This window comes from Lynx rufus, unplaced genomic scaffold, assembly GCF_022079265.1.
Source record: "Lynx rufus isolate CCGP_SWC_20201006 ecotype Redwood Valley unplaced genomic scaffold, mLynRuf1.p SCAF_2, whole genome shotgun sequence".
Lineage (NCBI taxonomy): Eukaryota > Metazoa > Chordata > Mammalia > Carnivora > Felidae > Lynx > Lynx rufus.
The window spans coordinates 110,958,841-110,985,561 of NW_025814834.1; the positions used below are offsets into that span (position 1 = coordinate 110,958,841).

Consider the following 26,721-nt stretch of genomic DNA (forward strand, 5'->3'; position numbering starts at 1 on the left):
AACAAGTAAAACATAAAAACAACAACAACGACACCAAAAACACCTCAGAAGGATAGAGGGAAATTATTTTATTTATTTATGTCTTAAAAAAATTTTTTTTAATGTTTATTTATTTCTGAGACAGAGACCGAGCACGAGCAGGGGAGGAGCAGAGAGAGGAGACACAGAATCCGAAGAAGGCTCCAGGCTCTAAGCTGTCGGCACAGAGCCTACGGGGAAATTATTTTTAAAAAAAGAAAAGAGGGGCACCTGGGTGGCTCAGTCAGTTAAGCATCTGACTTCGGCTCAGGTCATGATCTCACACAGTTCATGGGTTTGAGCCCCACATTGGTCTCTGTGCTGAGAGCTCAGCCTGGAGCCTGCTTCAGATTCTGTATCTCCCTTTCTCTGCCCCTCCTCTGCTCATGATCTGTCTCTGTCAAAAATAAACGTTAAAAATTTTTTTATATTTATGAGAGAGAGAGAGAGAGAGAGCGAGAGCGCTCCAGTGGGGGGAGGGGCAGAGAGGGAGACACAGAATTCGAAGCAGGTTCCAGGCTCTGAGCTGTCAGACAGAGCCTGTCACAGTGCTCAAACCCATGAACCACAAGATCATGACCTGAGCTGAAGTCGGACGCTTAACTGACTGAGCCACCAAGGCACCACCCCCCCAGAGTTTTTTTAATAATAAAAGAAAAGAAATCAGCTCTTGACAGAGCTTTTTCTGTATTCCAGATATTTGATATACAATTTCCAGAAATAGAATCACTAGGTCAGAGCATGAACATTTTTATGGTACTTGATCTATATTGGTGGGCTTTTGTCTATACTACCTGCCGTGAACCACCTCCACCTCCCTCGCCCCCTCCAATCATATGGTTCCCTGGGGAATATCTGTAGTTAATGAACTTAGTGACACTTGTCTTCACATGACCAAATCTACTAGCCTACAGCCTACATGCATGCTTTGTATGCTCACATTCTCCATGTTCTTTCCTATGAAAATAGATAAACCATCTCTGTTCTTATCGTACCTCTCCTCTACTTAGGCACTAGACCCAATTTCTTCTTTCCTCTATGTGGGCTTTGCTCTTGCAGTTGCCTTCCATCCCAAGTAGTAAATTTGTCAGCCCCTGGGTCATTCCTATCAACAGATAAACATGCACAAAGCATCTTCCGTCTCCGATCCTCTCTTGACTCCCCATTTCCCCTGCCAGTTCTCTCTCCAAAGCTGTTCCCTTCACACAACCCTTCCCCACATAGCTACACACTGACCTCAGGGCCACTATCTTTTTGTTTCTTCTAAGCTCATTCCCACCTGAGGATCATTGCACTTTGTATTCATTCTGCCCTGCAGGTTCTGTCTCCAGACTTCTGTCCTCCTAGGAAGAGCCTCTGACCGACCAACCTCAAGTAGGCCCCCAAGAAGTCACTCCATTGTTACCTGTGTTCTTCATGCATTTATCACTGCTGGTAATCACTCAGTATCTCTTCTTACTACACTGCATGCTTCCCGAAAGAAAAGATCTTGTTGGCCTTATCATCCCTGTATCCTTGGATACTGGGACAGTGTCTGAGAGAGGTAACAGGTGTTCAGCACACACTTTCCAACTAATGAAAGCCATGTGGGATGTAGCTGAGACGCAGGTGGAAAAAATAAGCAACTGAGTCTGCAAGGAGTTTTAAAGTCTTCAGAGAAAGGCTGAGCGGAGTCCTGCCAGGCTAGAAATCAACTGTCAAGTGGAGAGGAAGGGGATGGACATTCTAAACAGAGGGAGCAGCATGCTATGCTCAAGACAGGCAACCTGGTTGGTTCCTGGACCCTTGAGAAGTTCATTGTGGCTGAACTGCAGGTAGGGTGTGAAGTCATCTCACTTTGTACATGTTCACACGCATGTGATCTTGAGCATCACAGCATGCTAAACTCCTAAAGACACAAAATCCTAGAAATACTTTAATTGAACATGCCTGCCATGACCACCCAAGAAAGAAAGAGAGAAAGAGAAAAAGAGAGAGAGAGAGAGAAAGAAAGAAAGAACGAACAATGTACAATTGAGCTTCCAGTTTCAAGTTCAAACTGATGCTGCAGCAACTTTGGTTCGGGTCAGTGAGGTGGTATCAGGCCTGACCGGCTAGCAGCTTCCTTCAGTTTACTCTCCAGGTTAGCTCTCAGAGCTGGGAAATTAGCACAGAGACCCCCAGGAATTTGAAGGGCTGTCCTCTCAGTGAAAGGTGGGCCCTGTGTTTAAAAAAGTCTCCCTGAGAAATCAAAACCTGGCACATGTGCCACATGTGGATTTGTATTCAAATTGACACTGCCCATATGGTGTAGGAATGCCTCAGCTGAGAAATGATTGTCAGAAATGTGCCCAGGCCATTGATGCTACAGGCCTGGAGACATGCACACAAACAGTCCTACAGTGCAGACATGTTTCCACAATTAAAGATCAAATTAATACAAAACAAATGAATATACACCAAGAACTTGAGATAACCAAAGAGTCTGAAAAAATATATATATTTAAAATATATTCAAAAGAAACGATAGAAACCATGATGCAAAAATAAGACACTATTAAAAAAACAGGCTGATTTGGAAGACACCAAATTAAAAATCATGAAGTAGAAAACTGTAATTATTGAAATAAGCAATTTGGGTTAGCGTTGAGGAGTGTGGGAATGGTGGAGAGTGATGGGAAGTGACTTAATGGATACAAGGCTTCTATGTGGAGTGATGGAATGTTCTAAACTTAAAGACTGTTTTGATGGTTGTACAACACTGTAAATATACTAAAGATTTTTAATCTGTACATATTGAATGAGTGAACTTTATGGTACACAAGTTTATTTCAATAAAGTTGTTTAAAAAACCTCAATGGACACATTAAAGAGCAAATTAGGCATACCTAGAGAGAATTAGTGATTGAAAAAATAGATTTGTAGAAATCATTCAAAATATAGCATCAAGGTATAAATAAATGAGAAATGTAAAAGAGAAGTCAAGATACAGAAAATCAGAAAACCAAATCTAGATCTAATAAAAGTCAGGGAGAGAAAAGGGAGAATGGAAAAGAAGCTGCAGTTAAAGCGACAAAAACTAAGAACTTGTCCCAAATCATAAAAGACATGAATCCACTCACAGAAGCATGGTAACCCCTAAGAGGATAAATAAAAATGAATCCATACCCAGATATCTTGTAGTGAGGTTGTAAAACACAACAAACAAGAAAATCAAAAAAGCAACTAGAAACATTATTTACCAACATTAGGACTGTCAGATTTCTTACTAGCAACAAAGAGGTCATACAACAGTGGACTAACATGATCTTTAAAGTACCCTGGAGGGCCTCTGTGTGGCTCAGTTGGTTAAGCGTCAGACTGTTGATTATGGCTCAGGTCATGATCTCATGGTTCATGAGTTTGAGCCCCCCATCGGGCTCTGTGCTGACAGCACAGAGCCTGCTTGGGATCTCTCTCTTCCTCTTTCTCCCCCCGTCCCCCCCCTACTCACGCTCGTTCACTCTCTCTCTCTCAAAATAAGTGAATTAAAAGAAATAAAAGCTCCCTGGAAAGTTAATGTCTATATAGAATATGGACTCCTGTAACTACTATTCAGAACGACATTAAAAGACATGTTTGGCCAAAGTCAGGCTGAGAGCATTTACCCTCACACTGATTCAAAGAAGGATCTTTGTGAAAAAGAGAACAAACCAGGAGGAAGGGAGGGAGAGAACAATAAGCAAATAAGCTGATAAAAATGTGAGTAAATCCATGCATCAACTGTAAAGTAACAACTAATATGTATGTATGTAGATGTGTGCATCCCTGGTAAAAATAGGGTCAAGCTGAAGTCCTGGACAAAAATAGCCTGAAAGGGAAGGGGGTTGGAACTCAGGAGCTGATAATGTGATTAGAACTGAAGCGTTCCACTGTCCTTGTGTTACTTAGGAGAGCTAAGACTTTAGTAAGACAATTGGAAGTATTCAGTTTTAAGGGTGACTACCTAAAAAATATATAGAAGGTACAACTTTCCAAGGAAGATGAAGGCAGGGCTGTAACACTCACTCCAATACCAGGCAGGCTGACACAGAAAAGCATGGCAAGCAGGAAATACATCTCCTTATGTCTCACTGAGGCTGCAGACTTGGAGAGCTGGCATCCTGTCTTACTCCTAGATCATTACAGGACAGCACTTAATGCAAGGAAGTTGCTCATTAAGTGATAACATGGGGGATTTGTCTTTTGTGTATTTTTTTAAAGTAGTTAATCTATTTTGAGAGAGAGAGCAAGCAAGCAGGGGAGGGGCAGAAAGGGAGAGGTGGAGAGAGAATCCCAAGCAGGCTCTGCACCGTTCGTGCAGAGCCCAACGCAGGGCTCAAACTCACCAACTGAGATCATGACCTGAGCCGAAATCAAGAATCAGACGCTTAACTGACTGAGCCACCCAGGCACCCAAATGTTTATTTTTGAGAGAGAGAGAGAGAGAGAGAGAGAAAACACAAGCGGGGGAGGGGCAGAGCAAGAGGGGGACAGAGGATCTGAAGAGGGTTCTGTGCTGATAGCAGAAGAGCCCCAAGCGCAGCTTGAATACATGAACTGTGAGATCATAACCTGAGCCGAAGTTGGACGCTCAACTGAGCCACCCAGATGCCCCGCTAGTAGAGGCAGATTTTTAAAAACAGAACTTATATTATACAGAAACTCAGGGGCACCTGGGCAGCTTGGTTGAGCGTCCCACTTTGGCTCAGGTCATGATCTCGAAGTTCATGAGTTCGAGCCCTGCATTGGGCTCTGTGCTGACAGCTCAGAGCCTGGAGCCTGCTTCGGACTCTGTGTCTCTCTTTCCTTGCCCCTCCCCCGCTTGCTCTCTCTAAAACAAATATTAAAAAAACACACACACACACACACAAAACTCAGGGGTGTATAGAAAATGATATACATCTTTAAACCCCAGAAATTTGGAGACCAAATTTTGATTAATGGCCCGATTATCACTACTGCTTTTGTTGAGTTAATCTTGCTGAAATCTTCATTTCAATGGCCTGTAGGACATTGGTGTTGGGAGCCAAGAGTTGTGCTGTTCAACACAGTAACCACTAGCCACTGGTGACTGTTTTCTTAAAATTAAAACTAAGTAAAATTTAAAATTTGGCTCCCCAGTCACACTAGCCTCAAGTGCTCAATTGCTACTTGTGGCTGGTAACTACCGTGGTGGACAGGGCATGGAATATTCCAGTCTTGCAGTTTCGTTGGACAGCTTTGACTTGTCATTCCAGATTCCCAGATGTCTTCCGGACTATTTGTCCGGCCCTTCCACCTTATCTCATGGGACTGCTGCCCTTATTTTACTACTTCAGGTGCATTCTCACTTCTCCCTGCAGCTCCACACTAACCTTTCTCAAAATGGGGGATGTGTATTTAACATTTACTAAGTACCTACTCAGTGCCATGCAATGGGGAAAGGAGTCACACATGACTGAAATCTGAATGTTACTCCAGGTTTGGTGGCTTACAGACCTGCCTTCACTGTCACCATTCACCTGGCTCTGCCTCTAGTCCCAAAGCGCCCTCCTGCTGACCGGAAGGAAGACTGCAGACACATTATTAGCAAGTGCTACTTGGGACCCAGATCTACCCAGTTTCGATCTTCATCCAGGGCTGCATAGAAGTATTCGTCAGGGTTCCTTGTGGCGACTTAATGGCAGTAATCACATGTATATTTTTCACAAGTGTCAGTTTAAACCCTTAATCGTAACTGCTTTCATAGAATACTAAATTATACCAACACTGGGTCTGACCTTGGCTCAGAACTCTTCCCCCCAAAAATTGGAATTATGAACTGAGTATTAAATACCAGGAAATTCTGGTCGACTTTCCCAAGTGCAAAAATGCTACTTACAAAATATTATTTTTTTAAAGTTTACCCAAACTTTAAAAGTTTTGTTTATTCATTTTGAGGTGGGGAGGGGCAAAGAGACAGAGAGAGAAGGAATCCCAAGCAGGCCCTGCACTGTCACCACGGAGCCTGATGTGCGGCTTGAACCCACAAACCATGAGATCATGACCTGAAGTCAGACGCTTAACCCTAGGCCACCCAGGCACCTCCAGAACAAAGTGCTTTATTTTTAATTTTTTTAATGTTTGAGAGAGAGACAGAGAGAGAGAGAGAGAGAGAGAGAGAACGAGTGGGGGAGGGCAGACAGAGAGGGAGACAGACAAAGAATCCACAAAGCTGCCTCCAGGCTCTGAGCCATTAACACAGAGCCCCATGCGGGGCTCAAACTTGTGAACCAAAAGATCATGACCTGAGCTGAAGTTGACGCTCAACTGACTGAGCCACACAGGTGCCCCAATAAAGTGTTTTTAAAAGTGCAAGCTTAAGTAATTTCAATGAAGCGTCAAGCTGCTTTCAACTGCTTCCTAGCAAAAATAGAGATGAAGCAAATATTACAAACGTTATGTTACATGTAGGTGATGATAGGTGATCAATGTACGGTCTTTGAGCTTCTCTGTTTAAACTTTTCATAACAAAAAGTAGAAAAAATGTCACACCACCGGCATATCCTGTGGGCTTCAGTAATTTTGTGCTTTTTGTACGTTTGTTCCTTTTTATTGCTAAATAGTATTCTGCCATTTGGATATAGATTTTGTTTATTCATCAGTTGGTGGGCATTCAGATTGTTTCCAGGTTTGGGCTATTATGAGTAACACTGTAACCACCATTCACGTGCAGGTCTTCATGTGGGCAGCAGTGGTTCTGTAAATAAACTTAAAACATTAATGCTTGATAAGAACAGCTTGTGCTGTTCAGGCTCCATTCAGGAAGGCTGTTTTTCAAACCTTAAGTTTAATAAAGTTTAATAAAACCAGAATGACTACAATCTTCAGAAAAGTTTCTTCCAGTTAACTTAGCTTTCTGATGATGGCTTGACAACATGACATCCCTGTTTTAATGCTCAGTAGGTTTTGTTTCAGCTTTTGCAAACACAGTACAGTGAGCCTCACCATGTGTCACAGATGATTAAAGATTATGCAGGGTCTCCTAATGATTCTGTAAGACGTGGTCTGGGACCGCACTGCAGAAAACAATGTCCAGCAGAACATTAGCCAGACTGAATCTGTAACATAGCATGACATCGCTTTTACAAATAGTTCCCTGATATGTTGTTCTTTTTTCCCTAGTACTTCTGATCATCTTACTACCATTCATCAGTGCCTAACTCTATGCTGGGCCCATTACTTTGACATGCTCAGGCGGCTCACGGACTAATGGCACGTGGGCGGCAATGCACTGCTCCCTTGCCATATAGCACACAGGCCTAGACTGTCCCTTAGGTCTGCTTTTAGGTCTCTTCTTTCTGTGCCACTAGTTGGTGCCAAGCCACACGTGTTACTGCCTCTCTTTAAAAACAATTCTACGGGGGCGCCTGGGTGGCTCCGTCGGTTAAGCGGCCGACTTCAGCTCAGGTCATGATCTCGCGGTCCGTGAGTTCAAGCCCCGCGTCGGGCACTGTGCTGACAGCTCAGAGCCTGGAGCCTATTTCAGATTCTGTGTCTCCCTCTCTCTGACCCTCCCCCGTTCATGCTCTGTCTCTCTCTGTCTCAAAAAAAATAAATAAACATTAAAAAAAAATAAAAAAAAAATAAAAACAATTCTACAGATCCAAGTAATTTGGCTTTCATAGCCTGATACCAGTACCAGTGGCATGCTACCAAATTCCTACACTAATTTCTATGAAGCAAGCTAACTACCTATGTCTACTTGCTCATCTGACCGAGATGCTAATACGAGCTAACGTTTATTGGGGCATAATAGATGTCAGACACTAATTAGGCTCTTTTTAGCAATCTTCTCAAAATTATCTATGGAATACATACTATTAGCATCTACATTTTATAACCCAGAACACTGATGTGTTTCAAAGAAGGGAAGTTGCCAAGGATGAAAAGATGATTTCCTTCAAATACTAAATATCAGTGACTTATAAACTGTGTCATTTCAGAAAATGAAAGAATTTATAAAGTTTATTTTTGCCTTAGCCAGCACATATCAAACTATTTTTTAAGTAAACTCTACACCAAACATGAGGCTTGAACTCATGACCCCAAGATCAAGAATCATATGCTCTACTGACTGAGCCAATGAGGCACTCCAAATTATCTTACCTTTTAAAAGCTAACTTTGTTGGGGCCTCTGGCAAGCTCAGTCAGTAGAGCATAAGACTCTTGATCTCCGAGTCAGGAGTTCAAGTCCTACAATGGATGTGGAACCTATTTAAAACAAAACAAAACAAACTTTGTTGTCTCTCCAACCTTTTTTTGGATCATACATTCATCTGGAGCCAACAAGCGCTCTAAAGAAAAATCTCCAAATTGTGAAGAAAACAGGCATATTTCCTTCAGAAATATCAAAGCTAGAATGTTTAGCTTTTTTTTTTTTCTTCAGTGACCAGTATCTGTGCCGTGGCTAAACCTCACTGGGTATGATACTGCAGTATACCCAGCTAGAATGTTTAGCTATTAAAGAGATTCCCCCAACTAGCTTCACATCGAGTGACTGCACTGTAGTGGCTCCCGAAGAGGCAGGCTCCCTCCTTCCAAGTCACCCTCATCAGAGAACACCTACTGAGTAGCAAGCCAGAGGTTTGGACTGGAATGTCCCATTCAAAGACTCTTCAAAGTGTTCAAACCTTCAAGTTTGGCCTATGAAGGAAAAAAATCTTAATTTGGGAGTGAGAAAACAGTGCTTAAGGACCACTGCCTCCAAACCTACATTCTGCAACAGTCCAAGAAAAAAGGCCAAGTACCCATCTACCTCAGGGCTATGGGCTCCATGATGCTTGGCAGTTATCCTCAGGTGTAACTGCTTTCCAGCAAGCTTCTTCCTGGACTTCCAGGTTAAGCACGATGCCAATGCTGTCTCACAGTCATGACTATCCTCCTTTAAGAATTTTAAATGACGATACAGATCTGGTTTAATTCTTCCTTTTGCATTTATATTTGGGGACCCCTGTTTGGGCTTTTTTGTTTGTTTTGTTTTTTTAAGTGGGCTCCATGCCCAACATGGGGCTTGAACTCATGGCCCTGGGATCAAGAATTGTATGCTATACTGACCGAGCCAGCCAGGGGCCCCCCTTAATTCTTCCTTTCACATTGAGATAAGACTATTGCTTCCTATACCAGTTTTATACATTCTATTAGTTTTAAGAACTATAAACAGATTGAAATTATTAAACACGAAATCTTAGGAATCAAAAATAACACAGGAGCTAAAAAAGATAAAATCTTAAAAAGGGGGCACCTGGCTGCATCAGTTGGTAGAGCATGCGTCAACTGATCCTGGGGTCATGAGTTAAAGTCCCATGCTGGGAGTAGAGATGACTTAAAAAATTTTTAGAAATACCACCGGGACCAAAACTGTGGTATGAGGTAGTCAACAGTGTAGCATATGAGCACAGCACCCCATCTCACCCTTCTGAGAGGCAAGGTCAGGTTATCAAGGTCCACTAGTCAAGTCCAACACAGCAACCTACACCAAGTGTCTTCTGCCATACAATTTCTGTGTAAGTCAGCTCCAGAGACCGGGACAGTGGTGCTGGGCTGGGGTGTCGTGCCCTCAGCAGCAGAATGGTATCTGGAGATTAATACTGAAAGCTGCGCTTGGTCTGGATATCATCAAGAATCTGCTGCAGCTCCTCATCTTCAAACCGCCCCTCCAGGCTACGAGAAAAAAACCAAAAGAACTAAGTGTCTCAGCAACTGACAATGTTCCCGATCTCTTTTTAACACACTGATCTTTGAGCACCGCTGTGCCCACTTCTCCATTTACCTCTAAATGCTGACACCTTTACCCTTTCAGCTGTACTTGCTGCATGCCATTCCTTTTAGAAACATTATGAAGTGTTTCAAAGATTTAAAAAAGTATAGAAAATAAGGTAACCTTAATAGTTACTCCTACTTGATTTAGATTTCTTTGATAAACACAACAGAACAAATTAATGAATGGCTCTGTGTATGCTCCCTATCAAAATACCTTCCCCAGAATTAGCCATTATGCTAAATTTGGTATTTATCATTTCTATACTTATTTTATACCTATTATCTATCTCTCTCAAGTCATATGCAGCACTGTTTTTACACTTTATAAGAAATGGCATCATTCTGTATATATCCTTCTACAATTTTCTTCACTCCAAATTCATTTTGGTATTGGATGTTATTCCAGTTTATTAATGTTTTCATTGCTATATAAATGATTTTTTTATTCATGCCCATGTTTGACAGATTATCAAGTTCTGTTACCACGAACAATGCAGTAATGAGCACTAGAATATGCCTTCTTATGAACTGTATGAGCTGCTTTCAGGGCATGTACCCAGGAATGGTTTTTGGGTCAGTGTATAATCATCTTTAACTTTACTAGATGTAGCTAAACTGTTCTCCAAAGTGAGTGACTGTACTAGTTTGCACTCCTACCATCAGTGTATGAAAGATTCAGCTGTTCCACATTTTTGCTAACAGTTGGTGTGCTATAAAACCATCATTTTCATACCCTGTTAAAAAAGGTACTCCATTCAATGCTGATGATATCAGTCCATATTTTAAATGCACACACCATTTAGACACACTAATTCTACTTGTAGGAATCTATCCAACATACAGAACTCAGCACAGCTGGTACTAACCTTGGGATCAGAGCCTTCGACTCCTCAGCAGTCTCTGGGCAAAGGTTGGCCAAACAGGCCAACTCAAACTTATGAAGCTTCTTCTGGAGCAACAAGCTGATCATGGAGTAAAGAATCAAAACAAACAAAAATCAAAGAATGATGACTAGGAAAAAGAGAACCCAAAGGTACTTAGCAAGAAAGGTAAGCAAGCAAAGCACTTGCAATCTTTCATATAGTTTGCTTGGCTGCCAAATCACACTTTCAGATCATTTCCTGTTCTGTTCCTGGAGAACAGGAAATTACAGTGAAATCAGACAGAGGCCACAAAAGTGAGCAGAGCACACAGGGCAAGAGAAGCCGTGTCATTTTAACTTTTGAAAAACCACCATATACACCTTAAGGACTACACAACCTTTTCCTCAGGAATTTATTTTGTTGTTCTCTCCTCCCTTGTTTGGATATTGTGACAAGGAGGAAATTCTCTTTTAAACTTATCTACAAAATAAATATAGGCAAACCTTACTTTGTACAAATATGTGTGCAAACAGCATCTTATTTTAAATGCACAATTCTAATTCAAATTGTATAAAACACTGTCAAATCCTATCTTGGTTTTTCACACATATAGCTCTTAAAAGAGACCTCATCCATGGTGGATTTGGTTTCAGAGAACACCTTAAACATCTGTTCGGAAACAAAACATTTACTGTGCGTATCATTCTATTACAAGCATATTAGTTATCACACAGAATTTAGAAAATACATGACAGATAAATAAAAGCTACCCATATCACTACCTAAACAAAATCAATGTTATCATCTTAGCGTATCATTCCAAACACTTTTCTGTTTTAGAATATTCACTCATACATTCATCACTTTTTGTCACTTAAAAAGCTATATCCATTTTCTAAAGAAAATATTGTAAACTTAGTTACTTGGGAAGAGGTTTCTAAAGAAGTGTAGTGTAGGTATGTGTGTGGAGGGGTTTGTTGTAAAATGAACATCTACTCATAAACAATACAAAAGATATCAAAAAGGTGAAGATAACCTGAAATCCTACCCAGAAATAACTAGTATTAACTTTTCCATGGAGATCACCTTCCCCTCCTCTGTAATTTCTTTTTTAAAACAAATGAGTCATAACAAATGTCATTCTGTGATTGGCCTTTTTCCAATCAACAACACAGCTGTTTTCCTATTAGTACACACATAACAGCACCCTGAACATGGCACTCCACTAAAAGGCTGTGCCATAATTTATATATCAAATTTCCTGCTGTTGAACATTTCAACTGTTTCAATTATTCATTTTAAGTAACGCTTTTTGAACATTATGTGTACTTCTTTGTGTATTTGATCGATTACTGTGTGATTTAGTTTTGATTACTGTGTATTTTTTTTAAAGATTTAATTTTTAAGTTCTATGCCCAACATGGGGCTTGAACTTACAACCCTGACATAGAAGGTTGGCTGCTCCACCAACTGAGCCAGCCAAGTGCCCCAATTACTGTGTGTTTTAAAGATAAAGTCCTGGAAGTCAAATTATCCAGAGGATATGAATGTCTTTATTTTAAGTTTATTTATTTTGAGAGAGAGAGGGAGGGAGGGTGAAAGGGATAGAGAGAGAGAACAAGCAGGGGAGGGGCAGAGAGACAGGGGAACAGAAGATCCGAGAAGTGGGTTCTACGCTGACAGCAGAGAGCCCAGTTATGAGGCTTGAACTCAGGAACTGCGAGATCGTGACCTGAGCCAAATTCAAGAGTCAGACGCTTAACCGAGTCACCCAGGAGCCCCTTTTTCTAATCTTTTCAAATCTACTTAGCTCTTTTACCATTTTTTGATTTCCTTGAAGATGAGCATAATTTCATGTGAATTAGCGAGCCATTTAAAGTTCTGATTCAAATCAAGCCTCTAATTGGAGACGGTGTCCATTTTCAAAAACTGGTGTCACCTCTTTCTTAATTATTTGCTGGGAGTTTTCAATATTAAGAGAATATTAAGGATACCAATTCTTTCCCTGTTTATACTTATATTTTGCATACGGCATTTTATTTGATGTAGGGGAGTTTAAAGATATTTATACAAATTCTTTTGTTTATTCAGTATTTATTTAGTGCCCACAACGAGTCTGACAGTGATGAATACGACCAAGTTCCTGCCCTCACAAAGCTTATATTCAACTGAAATCACTCAAGTTTCCCCACATTTAAAGTCCTACTAACCACAGCCAAAATAATACATATATTCACTCACACTGTCACATAACACTTTTATTCGCCATGGTTTATATTCCAATCCTTAATTCCTGAGGAATTAAATTCGGTGTAAGATACAGTGTTCAGGGGTGCCTGGGTGGCTCAGTCAGTTAAGTGTCTAACTCTTGGTTTCGGCTCAGGTCATATCTCACAGTTTGTGAGTTTGAGCCCTGAGACAGGCTGTGTGCTGACAGGGCAGAGGCTGCCTGGCAATCTCTCTCTCCCTCTCTTCTCTGCCCCTCCCACACTCTCTCTCAAAATAAATAAATAAACCTTAAAAAAGGGGGAGGGGGTATGTGCCTGGGTGGCTCATTCGGTTAAATGTCTGACTCTTGATATCAGCTTGGGTCATGATCTCAGTTTGAGGGACAGAGCCCCATGTCAGGCTCTGTGCTGACAGCATAGGCCTGCTAAGGAATCTCTCTCTGCCCCTCCCCAACTCAAAATAAATAAACTTTAAAAATGTGATATAGTGTTCAAACTTTGTTTTAAAGTATTTCCCCACTAACCTACAATGCCATATACTGGACTCACACAAAATATGATAGAACTGTATTTGAATTTGTTGTCATTTACGACAAATTCTTCTTCATTTTTCTTAGAAAATTTTTTCTGACAATTCTTACAATATTAAGATCATTTTATTAGCCCCCCCCCCCCGCCATTTCCTTGAGGTTGCAGAATGGCACTAAATATATACAGTAATTTGGGGAGAACCAACATGTTTACAATCCTGAGACCATTTATTCACAAAGGTATAAGCCTACCTTCATCTACTCAGGTCACCTCACAGGCCCAACACTGCACACTCCCCTCCCATCTTTCCTCAGTGTGTACACCCACACCTTCTAGAACAGACTGTATACTTCAGATACAATTTTATCACCTTCATTTTCTGCACACTTAATATGTCAACATCTTTCATTTGCTACAATTTTTTAAAAATTTTTTTTTAACCTTTATTTATTTTTGAGACAGAGAGAGACAGAGCATGAATGGGGGAGGGTCAGAGAGAGGGAGACACAGAATCCGAAACAGGCTCCAGGCTCTGAGCTGTCAGCACAGAGCCCGATGCGGGGCTCGAACTCACGGACTGCGAGATCACGACCTGAGCCGAAATCAGACACTTAACCGACTGAGCCACCCAGGGGCCCCACTACCACAATTTTAATAACAATATAGTAGTTCACCAAATGATTTACTACTTTATTTATTTAATTACTATTGAATGTTTAGGTTGCTTTTCTTTTTTTTCTTTTTACCATTGGCTATTAGAAATATCTCCCTGAAAAGTATGTGTATATACATCTTTTTTGTACACTTGCTTTTCCTAAGGACAGTACTTCTCAAACATTTTCTCTGGAACAGAGCAAACAAGTACCCCTAGGCAACCTGGGCGCATGGGCTCAAATGACTTTCTGCATCTACAAGTAGGGTTTTAAGTCTTGTAATTTAATTCAAGAATTTATACACAGTTTTTGTTTTACTCCACAGTATGCTGGTATCTGTTTGTTTTAATGTAGAAATGTTTTAAAATCACCTACCATTAAATTAAACTGCTACTTGAGGAAGATGTTTCTCCTGTGGCCTGCTATATGCCCCAGAGCATCACTGTTTCCCAGGTTACATCCAACTCAATTTGAGAAGCAATGCCTTGGGAAAAAATGCTAAAATCCATCTTCTGAAAGGTACAGCTCCTGATTTATATTTACAAACATATAAAGATCTTGAAGGGAGCCTACGTGGCTCAGGTCATGATCCCGTGGATCATGGGCTTGAGCCCTGCGTCTGGCCCTGTGCTGACAGCTGGAGCCTGGAGCCTGCTTCAGATTCCGTGTCTCCCTCTCTCTCTCTACCCCTCCCCCTCATGCTCTGTCTCTTTCTCTCAAAAATAAATAAACATTAAAAACAATTAAAATTAAAATACAAAAAAAAAGATCTTGAAGACATTTCAGGTGAATAATAAATAAGCCCATTTTATTAAAACAACCACCATCACAAATCACTTGTGTGTTGTTTATAGGTGTATATATGTATGTGAATGCATGGAAAACATCTGGAAGAATAACAACAAACTGCCAATAGTGGTTACTGTACAGGATGACCACGGGGATTTCAGGTACCGGAAAAGGTGATCAAAGAGCATTTTGGTGATCAAAGAGCCGTTTTTAAATTTCTGACAAAGACATTATTTTTCTTACATTCATGGTATAGATGATGCCCATTGGGTGCTGGTGCTGGTGGTGCTGGAGGCAAAAGTATTTTACGCTCAGACATCCACGAATTTGGATTAATAAAAACTTTCCTTTAGCACTCACCTGCGGACACTGGCAATAGTCTCTCTGTTTTTGAAACGACTGAAACGGGCTGTGTAATTTAAAGTTTTCATGAAGACCTCAGAAAGTTCCTGTTCATCCTCTGCACTCTCATTCTGTTGCTTTCGATGCTCCAGAAGCATGTGAACTTCTGAATTTAGTAGTGTCTCCGCTGTTTCAAACTCTATTTGTGAGAAGCACAAATGTCAGCTGAAAATATTCCTTCAAAAGACAGCTTCTAAATGTTCATTTTGCTTTCGAGATTAACAGCAAGTTTGCATCCCTGCATAAAGCCAGAGGCCTCATATCCCACAGCTTCACCTTCAGCCAGACCTGCCTACCACAAGGCACAGAAGAGTTCATGAGACTAAAATTTAGTTCAGTGGGGCCAGTTTCTAACATCAAAGAACCTGACCTGGACGTGCTATTAAATAATGACACGTCATTATCCTAATTAGGCCAGTTACTGATTCCAAAAGGGAGCATAACCAACAATTATTTCTCTTTAGCTTGCATGAGCTCCTAATGTAGTTCCATAATACTAATACTATACCCTCAATTTTAATAATTATTACACATTAGGGAGGGCCAAGGGTTTGGAAACACACAATAATGCACCCCCAATTCTATTTTAGTAGCTGAATGAATCTATTATCTACTCATTCACCCAGATCACGTACTTGGCATTGGGCCTGAGGCCAGAAGTCCCTACTCCCTACCTTCCAGGTTTCATAGTCTTATGTAGTTTACCAACTAAACCTATTTCAAATATTTACCATCACACAAATCTCCTGCCCTTGATACCTATTTATTTTTTTAGTTTCAAGTTTCTTAAGTTCTAGTGAGTTAACATACAGTGTAATACTAGTTTCAAGTATATAATTTAGGGATTCATCACTTATACATGACACCCAGTGCTCATTACAAGTGCCCTCCTTAATACCCATCACCCATTTAACTCATCCCCCCGGTCCCACTTCCCCTCCAGCAACCTTGTTTTTTTTTCCTGTAAAGAGTCTGTTTTCTGATTTGCCCCTCTTTTTTTCTTTTCCCCTATGTACATCTGTTTTGTTTGTTAAATTCCACATATGAGTGAAATCAGTGTCTTTCTCTTATGGCACTTAGCGTTATACTCTCTAGCTCCATCCATGTCATTGTAAATAGCCAAGATTTCATTCTTTTTACGGCTGAGTCCACTGAGTGTGTACGAGTGTGTATGCACACATATATATTATATATATATGCACATGCCACGTTTTTATCTATTCATCATGTGATGGACATTTGGGCTCGCTCATTTAAAATAATCCTCAGTCAGGGCGCCTGGGTGGCTCAGTCTGCTGAGCATCTGACTTAGGCTCAGGTCATGATCTCATGGCTCATGAGTTCGAGCCCCACGTTGGGCTCTGTGCTTACAGCTCAGAGCCTGGAGCCTGCTTCAGATTCTGTCTCTCCCTCTCTCTCTGCCCCTCCCCCACTCGTGCCATGTCTCTGTCTCTCAAAAATAAATAAACATTTAAAAAAATTTTTTTAAATAATCCTGTCGGTTGAGCATTTGACTTTGGCTCAGGTTATATATAATCTCACGGTTCATGAGTTCAAGCCCTGCATGGGGCTCAGTGGTATCAGCCTGACAGCGCAGAGCCTGCTTCAGACCCTCTGTCCCCTCTCTCTCTGCCCTTGCCACACTTGCTCTCAAAAATAAAAAATAAACATTAAAAAAAATCCTCTTGGAGCACGTGGGTAGCTCAATCAGTTAAATGTACAACTCTAGATTTTGGCTCAGGTCATAATCTCAAGGTTTGTGAGTTCAAGTCCCACACTGGAGTCTACACTGGCAGCATGGAGCCTGCTTGGGATTCACTCTTTCTCTCTGCCCTTCCCCTGCTTGTGCCCTCTTTCTGAAAACAAACTTAAAAAAAAATTATAATAATCCTCATGAACAGTAAGAATACCAGTAAGCAGTCTTTAAAAACTAGTTTTAAAAGAAATAAATAAAAAAACTAGGTTTTTCCATAATATATGGTAAACTTTCCCTATATTTTCAGAATAACATTATCTCCTTGGGAAACCAGTGTCTCCTTTGCATCCCACAGGAACATACATTCCTAATAATTATTATAAAGTATTAGAGCTGGTTTCTGCCTTTTCTTTATCAGGGAGTTCCTCCAGAGTAGGAACCATTCATAAACACGGATTCATGTTTCTAATCCCACACTGATGAAGACGAATGAGGAAAACCCAAAATTACGTGCAATTTAGCATTTCCATGGGATCTGGGCATGTTTACTCTCGGGAAATCACTAATACCACTATCAGAGGGGTGGCCCCCCTCTCTCGGGCCAGGTGACAAGAGCTCCACTCTGCTTCCACAACAGTCTGTGCTGGGGGAGGGTGGCAGCAGGAGGAAACAGTATTTTTACTTGCAAGGTTCTCATTACTTCTGAATCTAAAAGGCACCAAAAAGCTATTTTCTACTCGAGGTCAGCAGAATTTGAACAAGAGGAACTCAGAGCCAATTCCTGTCCAGCCCAGGTCACTGCCTGTTACTCACTGGTGAAGTGATGTACAAGTGAAGAAACTACTGCTTTCAAAGCAATGAGATGAGACAACAGTAAATATTAGGAGCGTAGGACTCCACATCTCTGAAGTGACAGTCACAAGTGACATAAGAGGAAAAAAAAGCAGCAGCAGCTAAAAAGTGGGTTAATCTCAACTTCTGAGGCTGCTGCATTGATACAGACTCAGAAAATGGAAATCAGGGGCATCTGGGTGGCTCAGTTAGTTAACCATCTGACTCTTGGTTTCAGCTCAGGTCATGATCTCACGGTTTCTAAGTTCCAGTCCATGCTGACACTGCAGAGCCTGTTTGGGATTCTCTCATTCCCTCTCTCTGCGCCTCCCCCACTTGTGGGCAAGCTCTCTCAAAATAAACAAACTTAAAGAAAAAAAAAAAAGAAAATGGAAACCAATAGGCTAAACAAGAATTACTAGTAAGAACCATCTCCATGTTTGTTACAGCTATTGCTGCTTTTAAGCCTCCTGGAAAATTGGCCAAGTAAGATATGCCTCCCTTTCCATACCAAGCAAAATTTACCTGTTAAATGTAACAGAACAGAACTGTCAGAACACCAGGAAGTCACCTGTTCCCATTCTTTACTGAGGGTAATGTCCAAGTACTATTTATACATCACTTTCACTCCTTTCAAACAATGAAAGGTCAAAGCAGCCAAACTATGCATGTTACTCTTCCTCTGTACTGATCTTTTAAGAACCATAGCCACAATTTATTAATCCAAATTATTTATCAATTCATCCAAATTATTTATCAATTCCTTCCTATAAGAAGGAAAAATATTCCTTGACCAGTACCTTAACTGGGAATTTTCTTTTTTATTAAAAAAAAAAAAATTAATGTATGTTTATTCTTGAGAGAGAGCGAGAGAGAGCGAGTGCGCACGCATGCACAAGCAGGGTAGGGGCAGAGAGGGAGATACAGAATCCGAAGCAGGCTCCAGGCTCTGAGCTGTCAGCACAGAGCCTGATGCAGGACTCGAACTCACAAACCATGATATCATGACCTGAGCTGAAGCTGGACACTTAACTGAGCCACCCAGGGGCCCCAACACTGGGAATTTTGAGGACGCTTCATTACAAACATTATGATAAAGGTAGCAATTTCAGATGGTCTTCTACTACAAAATTTTCTCTCTAGTACAAAATATTCTAGGGGATTTCTTTAATTGAGGGAGGGAGGGACTGGGATCATACAAACATTTTTGGAAAAATGGCTTACTTACTAGTTTTTTCAGTAGAATTGCTGTTAATTATATCACATGGATAAAGGACAAATTGTATTTTCAGGCAAACATGCTGTGAAAACTACCACTACAAACTCTCAGATGCTTTCAGTTGCCTCATGCATTCTTTCTGTCCTACAATGAATTAGCACACATTTGTTTGCTTGCTATCTATAGCAAAGGCTTTCCTTAACTTTTAAGTACTTACTGTTGTTTCTATGTATCTTCAAATTTTTTTTTAAGTCAAGTCTACCCCCAAAATAGGGCTTGAATTCACAACCCCCGACATAGAGTCAAATGTTCTACTGGCTGAGCAAACCAGGTGCCCGCATCTTCACATGTTCTAAACTACATAATAAACACTGTGTCCCCCCCCCCACATATGAGCTGAGAAGTTAAAGATAAGAGATATTCAGAACTCTGACATACCATTACTTGACAGAATCTAAGATCTAATTATACCAAATTCAATAAAATTTTCATGTGTACCAGATGCTACCTGCCTTTATCAAAACAAATATTTTCAGAGTGTAAAAAATAAAAAGTACCTAGATAAAACCCAAGTACAATAAGCTTTATCATACATTAAGAAAGCATCTCTGTCTCAGTTATTACACTTAAACACACACACACACACACACACACACACACACACACTTCTATTCTGCCAAAAACTTCTATGAAGCTATCCTATGGAAATTTGACCTTGAGCCTATGAAATAAAAAACTGGAAGCCACCTATATGCTTATCAACAGATAAATAGTATTATGGTAAACCACTAAGTATATCCGGCCCTTTAAGAGAATAAGACAGGAGTGCCTGGCTGGCTGAGTCAGCAGACCAAGCAACTCTTGACCTCCAGGCCATGAGTTCAAGCCCCACGATGGGCCTGGAGTTTAAAAACAAAACAAAAACAAAAAAGTTCTACACAATATATTGTCAAAAAATTTCTTTATTAAAAGAAATTTTTTTTTAATGTCTATTTATTTTTGAAAGAGAGAGACAGAGCACGAGCGGGGGAGGAGCAGAGAGAGAGGGAGACACAGAACCTGAAGCAGGCTCCAGGCTCTGAGCTGTCAGCACAGAGCCTGACTTGGGGCTGGAACTCATGAACTGTGAGATCATGACCTGAACCAAAGTCGGACGCTTAACTGACTGGGTCACCCAGGCACCCCTACCGTCAAAATTTTTAAAGGCTGTAGCACTTCTTTTGTATAATCTCATTTTTACAAAGAAAAATAGTGTATGTATATATTAATAAACATAAAATTAGTCTGGAAGGATAAGCACTAAATTGTTTACAGTAGTTTCCTCTGGGTGAAAAGGGTGTAGAGTTTCAGTTTTTATCGTGGATATAACAATTTTAAAATTATTGGGTAATTTTAAGGTTATTGTTAAGGTGGATACTGTGAAGATTTAGTTTGCATTTTCCACTATCTGTAAAATATGGTTATTTTAAAATCTTAAGCTTCTTGCCTATTTTTGGCTCCTAAATTACAAATAAAGTACATCAGCTAACATTAACAACTCAGGCAACAGATGTTGGTGACAATGTGGAGAAAGAGGATCTCTTTTGCACAGCTCATGGGAATGCAAACTGGTGCAGCCACTCTGGACAACAGTATGGAGGTTCTACAAAAAATTAAAAATAGAACTACCCTACGACCCAGCAATTGCACTACTAGGTATTTATCCAAGGGATACAGGTGTGCTGTTCCGAAGGGACACATGCACCCCGATGTTTATAGCAGCACTATCAACAATAGCCAAAGTATGGAAAGAGCCCAAACGTCCATCAGCAGATGAATGGATAAAGAAGATGTGGTATATGTATACAATGGGGTATTACTCGGCAATCTAAACCAATGAAATCTTGCCATTTGCAACTACGTGGATGGAACTGGGGGTATCATGCTAAGCGAAATTAGTCAAAGACAAAAATCATATGACTTCACTCATATGAGGACTTTAAGACACAAAACAGATGAACACAAGGGAAGGAAAGCAAAAATAATATAAAAACAGGGAGGGGGACAAAACACAAGAGACTCTTAAATATGGAGAACAAACAGAGGGTTACTGGAGGGGTTGTGGGAGGGGGAATGGGCTAAATGGGTAAGAGGCATTAAGGATTCTACTCCTGAAATCATTGTTGTACTATAACCTAACTAACTTGGATGTAAATTAAAAAACTAAAGTTAAAAAAAAAGGGGGGGGGGGATTACAAATAAAATACATCACACTGCACAAAGGAAGTTCCCTGACAGTAAAATGTGCTGTACTTGTAGATAGTCCTCTGACAAAGGCTCTCCTTGACCCAAACTCTAGCCAGGCCAGGCTCCTGAGTCCTCCTTTTGGGACTCAACCTTGGCCCAGAAAGACTTTAACAAAACACTAACATAATTTCTAACAGCTCAAGGCCATGTTCCTAGGATGACCTTAGCCCCTTTAAAGCTCCTGCCTCTGAAAACCAAGTCTGCCCAAGAAATTTACTGTTTGTCCCAGCCAACACCTGAAGGTAGGGCCTCCGTCAGTTCACAGTAAGAGCTGTGGGAGAGGAGAAGTTTAACTCTTGCAAGCTCCAGTTAACAAAACCAAATGGATTTCAAATCGACCAACCCCCCCTTCCCGGTTTTTGTAATTTTTCACTTCCCTGATCCTATGGAGACCCCACTCACCTCCTCCCCATATCTTTATTCTGCCTATAAAAGGCCCAGTCACTCTGCACACATCGGAAGTTCAGTCCACGCTAGTCTCTTTTTCCTTTTGCAACCTTACATTACCTTTTTTTTTTAATAGGCTCCTTGCCCAATGTGGGGCTTGAACACATGACCCTGAGATCAAGAGTCGCATGCTCTACTGGCTGAGCCAGCCAAGCGCCCTTGGAATGGCACATTAATGATTAATGATGATGTCCTTACCACTTTAACTAGTGTCGCTTTATTCATCCTTGCCACATTCCTGCAGCACTTCGCAGTTTATCGGGTAAATTACTTAAACGAGTAGCAAGAGGCTGCTCAGGGGTGGCGTGGAGCGGGGCGCCCACGGTTCCAAGGCAGCAGGCGTGGAATCCGACTGGCCCCTCTAGAGGTACAGTGGCCGTGCGGGCCCAGGCCCCTCCCACGGCCGCATCCCCCATCCTCCCCGCCAGTCTCCTAGCCGGGAACCCGCCCAGCTGTCCGCCGCGGCCTCGGGCGAGGCACGGGGCGACGCCAGGTTTGCGGCGACCACGCGGGACAGCGGGGGCAGTCGCGCAGCCCCAGCCCCACCTTTGGGAAAGATAAGCTGTGAGGCATCCTCCTCTACGTCGCCGGCCCGCGGATCGCTACCTCCGGCCGCCATCACCACGAAACGCCACACCACGCCGCGCGTCCCACTCACACCGCCGGAAGCGGAAGCGCGGGTCCCGGCCACGGAAGGGGCGTGGTCGCAGAGGATGGGGTGGGCTTCCACCAGGAAGCTGGTGGGGGTGGCGCGGCTCTCTGGGATGCCCAGGCGGACAAGGGCGACGGAGTCCCGGAGCTTTTTGGGGAGCCGAGGGCCCCTTTGTCGCGCGTCCTCGGACTGGTCAACTGACCTTTCTGAGCCTCAGCTTCCTCGCCTGTCGTAAGGCCTGCTTCCTAGAGCCGGAGGAAGGATTAGATGAAACGCGGGAACGCGCTAATTGACTGACCCTAGGAACTCCTCTTGATGGAAAGCTGGGTTAGTGACGCCGAAAACACAGTGGAATTTCTTTGAACGCTTAAGTATTTTAAAAAATGTGATCGATTTGTAGTGAATTATTCTGATACTTCTGAGCACGTGGGAAGTGATACTGAGAGACCTTTAATACATCTGTTGGAACATTTGGATGATACACAGAAATGTAAGCAAATGAAAAACGATGCTGTTTTCGGCTTGAGAGAAAATAGAAGATTGTACAACAAAGGAAGGAATTAGTGCATTATTTGTCTCTGTGGTGAACAGTGTTTAGTTGTCCTTTAAACTGTGTTTACAAATGATGAATTAAGGGGCGCCTTGGGTGGCTCAGTCGGTTAAGCCTAAGACTTCACAGGTCATGATCTCCCAGTTCATGGGTTCCAGCCCCACATCTGGCTCTCTGCTGTCAGAGCAGAGCCTGCTTGGGACCCTCTGTCCCCCTCTCTCTCTGCCCCTCCCCTGATCACACGTGCTCTCTCTCTCACACACAAAAATAAATCAACATTAAAAATATATATATTACTTGACAGTATGTAATCTGTGTTCTTTTGATTTATAAATATAGTAATTTTTACAAAATTAATTTGCTGTATATCTGTATTTCCAGAAGAAAATTACTGGGTAAAATAGTAGTAGGTTACATAGCATAGGCAGACTGTTTGAAAATGTTTTCCTACATGGTTCATTGGATGCGCAGGACAAATGTCCTGATGAGGAGTCTGGGGACATGTAGCAGCTGGGTGTGGGAAATGGGCCTGGAACTCAGTATAGGCCTTTTTCTTCCATCTGTCCAACCAACAGGCCATTAAGAGCACCAAATACCTACTGGACCTTACCATGTGCTGGCCCAACATCAAGCTGGATACCCAACACTTGGTATCTTCTATATACACACAGCAGGAAAGAAGTGAACAGGTGAAGAAAGTAAGGAGAGAATTAATGCACACTGTGATGTTTGCAAGGTGGATGGTCTACAACATTTTCATTCAGGAAACCTTTATAAACACTCATGTGGAAAGCCCTGGGGTTAAAAAGATGATTCAGTCATAAATATGTCCCCACAAGATGACCAAAAGCAGCTGATGCAAAATCTGGACTTATTTTCCATAATAAAAGACAGAAAATGGCAAGTGGTCAGAGAAAAGAAAGTGAAAGAAAATGCTATAGAAAGATTCATAGTGCGGCGCCTGGGTGGCTCAGTCGGTTAGGTGTCTGACTTCAGCTCAGGTCATGATCTCACAGTCTGTGAGTTCAAGCCCTGCATCTGACTCTGTGCTGACAGGTAAGAGCCTGCAGCCTGCTTCAGATTTTGTGTCTCCCTTGCTCTCTGCCCCTCCCCTGCTCATGCTCTGTCTTTGTCTCAAAAATAAAAACATTAAAAAAAAATTTTTTTTAAGATACATAGAGAAAAAAGTTACTTGTGGTTGGGGGTAGGTGAGTCACAAGAGATCTGAGGAGCAGGGGTGGGCACTGGAACTGTTCTTTAACATTTAGTCAAAACAGATGGGGGGTAGTAACATGAATGAAATTATCAGGTACATAAGAGGAATATTCACTCTGAGGTAAATTCATATTTCAATTTCCTTAAATGTCATTTTCATCATATAATTCTTGGGAAATGAAGGAAAACACTAATTATACAGAACTTACGCAAACACGTTTGCTGTAATACATATTTTATTAATGTTGCTCTACATTTTTTTCAACCAAAATAGTAATTTACTTTTGTAACCTTTTGGTCTGCTTCTCAAAGAATCTCTTGTAGACTGAATCACTAATGTCTTTCCTGGACCCAGGTATTCTGCCATTAATATAGTATGCTGATATGTTTCCCACTTCTCCCTATATTCAAAGTTAATGTTAAGAATCTCCCAATTTCATCTATTCTCTCAAAAATTAAAAAAAAAAAATCTTAGCACCCGCTGCTGGAAGTCGCCTGGTAAGTGTACAAAGGAAACCAAAGGAATAAACACGTGACCCCCTCCCTTTCCCTTTGTATTAATACAATCTCTAGAGATACAACGGAATGGGGATGTGGGGATGTGGGGAGGTTATGTAACTGTGCAAACCACCCTTGCCTTCCAGGTACAACTTCCTGGAGGCTGCCCTGAGAGTCCCACTCTTGGATTCTAAAGCCCGTCTGGGCAGTGTGCCCTGTGTTGGAACTGTTAAGACTCTCTGAAAAGCCCTCTTGAGGGCTTGAGGTCAAGCTGGGCTTACTTCAGCACCCACCCCTTTCAGAAAGCCTGTCCTGACCTGAAGGTCTGAGCATAGTTATGCTTCCTCCTCCCACATGTCCAGAGTAGCTTAGGGGTCCCAGAGGTTTTGATACTTGCCCAGTGGTCCCCATCTACATCTGACATTGGATGACAGTCCAGATAGTCATCCAGCCATTGCAACAGTACACTGGGGCCTGGGCAAAGCCTTCCTGGCAGGTTACCTTGGAGGTTCACAGCCCTGTCACAAAGCAGAACATTTGGCTCAGAGTAGTAACTAGCTGTCTGGCTCATAAATGGCAGAACCAAGATTTGAGCTCAGGCCTAGCAGACTGCCAGCCTAAAGATTCCAGTATCAGCATTCTTGGTTACTTATTTGGTCAGAAACCAGGGTGGGATCAAAGAAGGAATGGCCGTACTGGGGGTGGCAGGTGGGAGGCTGGATTCGCAGCAGGAACCTGAGTGGCTGACAGGATGAATTTGAAACCTCTCTCTGCTGTTTGGTTCCCCTAGCAATAGGTACAGTCTTGAAACTGGAGGGGTCACTTATTTTTTAATTTGCTCTAGCATACAGAACCTCATGGAAACAAAGTAAGCAGAGGGAAGAGATCCTAAAATCCTTGTCAGAGCTTCATTTCAGAATGAGGAAAACACTCAGAAGGGACAGCACTTGCATTACATTCCTCAGGACACTACTATGGTTCTTTGTGCAGTGTTGGTTCAGAGTCAAGTCCTTCAAGTATCTCAAAGCCAGGTCTTCAATCGAGGTCAGACCCAGAGTGATCTGGAAGAAGCTTTAGAGCACTTATCCCACCTCCACTCCCACAAGAAATAGCCCTGCCAATCTCTGATCAGGTGGCTTAGTTCACATTTCAAGACTATAGGGACGGCTAAAATAGCAAATGTTGGGTTATGCACGTTTAACTACCACCACCTACCACCCACCCCCCAATCCCCAAAACCCACAATGATGTGGCATCCCATGCTGTTTAACTGCAGGCGATAGTATAACACACAGCAATTTCTAGAACCAGAATTTCTCTTTAAGAAACAGAGAATCCCTTTCACACTCTGCAGTGTTACTACCAATTTCTGTGTTTAACCAGTTGCTTGTAGTCTATTTCCAAATTATCCAGCCCTGACAGCACATTATACCTGTAGCCACAGGCTTATGAGTTCTGCTAAGGGTAAGGGCCGCAGAACTGGGTATCTTAAAAACAAAACAAACAAAAAACCATCCTTGCAAATAAAGATTTAAACTTAAGACAGTCCAAACACATGTGTATTTGTATGTTTGAAAAACTGTTCTGGGCCATTTTCTTCAAACACTTCGCCTCTTTTTTGGGCCGTCCAAAAGTAATGAATATTTCCCTTTAAGGTTAGACAACACCAAGAGGCACCTGGGTGACTCAGTTAAGCATTCAACTCTTGGTTTTGGCTCAGGTCACGACCTCAGAGCCCCACGTCAGACTCTGTGCTGACAATGTGGAGCCTGCTTGGGGTTCTCTTGCTTTTCCTCTCTCTGCCCCTCACTGGTTCATGCTCTCTCAAGATAAACAAACTTAAAAACAAACAAACAAACACAACAACGTTAGACCACACCAATATGTCCCAGGGCTTTTGCTTGGATTAAGGTCACCCAATGATAGCTTCAGTTAGAGCATTACTGCCCTGACCCCTTGCTCTTAGCTTTTTTGATAATATCAGTTATAAAAGAAAATCTGATGAAAACTATGAACCTTCTTTCTAGAAAAATCCAAATTTTAAAAGGTTCATGAACCTCAGT

The 26,721-nt window shown here is 41.7% G+C and overlaps 1 protein-coding gene across 2 annotated transcripts; it reads right to left on the reverse strand.

The window, feature by feature from the left end:
• Positions 1-6,274: 6,274 nt before the first annotated feature.
• On the reverse strand, positions 6,275-22,397 carry POLR2D (RNA polymerase II subunit D). Of its 2 annotated transcripts, XR_006962875.1 has the most exons (5): positions 22,290-22,397; positions 15,223-15,403; positions 10,665-10,760; positions 8,146-9,699; positions 6,275-7,097 (listed from the first exon to the last, which is right to left on the reverse strand). XR_006962875.1 is itself a non-coding variant. In XM_047084740.1 (4 exons), the coding sequence occupies exons 1-4, from the start codon at positions 22,360-22,362 to the stop codon at positions 9,621-9,623; spliced, it is 429 nt and encodes a 142-aa protein (XP_046940696.1). In that variant the 5' UTR covers positions 22,363-22,397; the 3' UTR covers positions 8,057-9,620. The 2 variants fall into 2 exon arrangements, 1 of the variants encoding a protein (XP_046940696.1); XM_047084740.1 differs by lacking the exon at positions 6,275-7,097 and having other exon boundaries at positions 8,057-9,699.
• Positions 22,398-26,721: the final 4,324 nt, after the last annotated feature.

Excerpts from the sequence above, each read along its gene's own strand:
- POLR2D (XM_047084740.1), bottom strand. The coding sequence starts at position 22,362 with ATGGCGGCCGGAGGTAGCGATCCGCGGGCCGGCGACGTAGAGGAGGAT. Across the intron at positions 15,404-22,289 it reads ACAGCTTATCTTTCCCAAAG|AGTTTGAAACAGCGGAGACA; the intron begins GTGGGGCTGGGG and ends TCTCACAAATAG. Across the intron at positions 10,761-15,222 it reads ACTATTGCCAGTGTCCGCAG|CTTGTTGCTCCAGAAGAAGC; the intron begins GTGAGTGCTAAA and ends CTCCATGATCAG.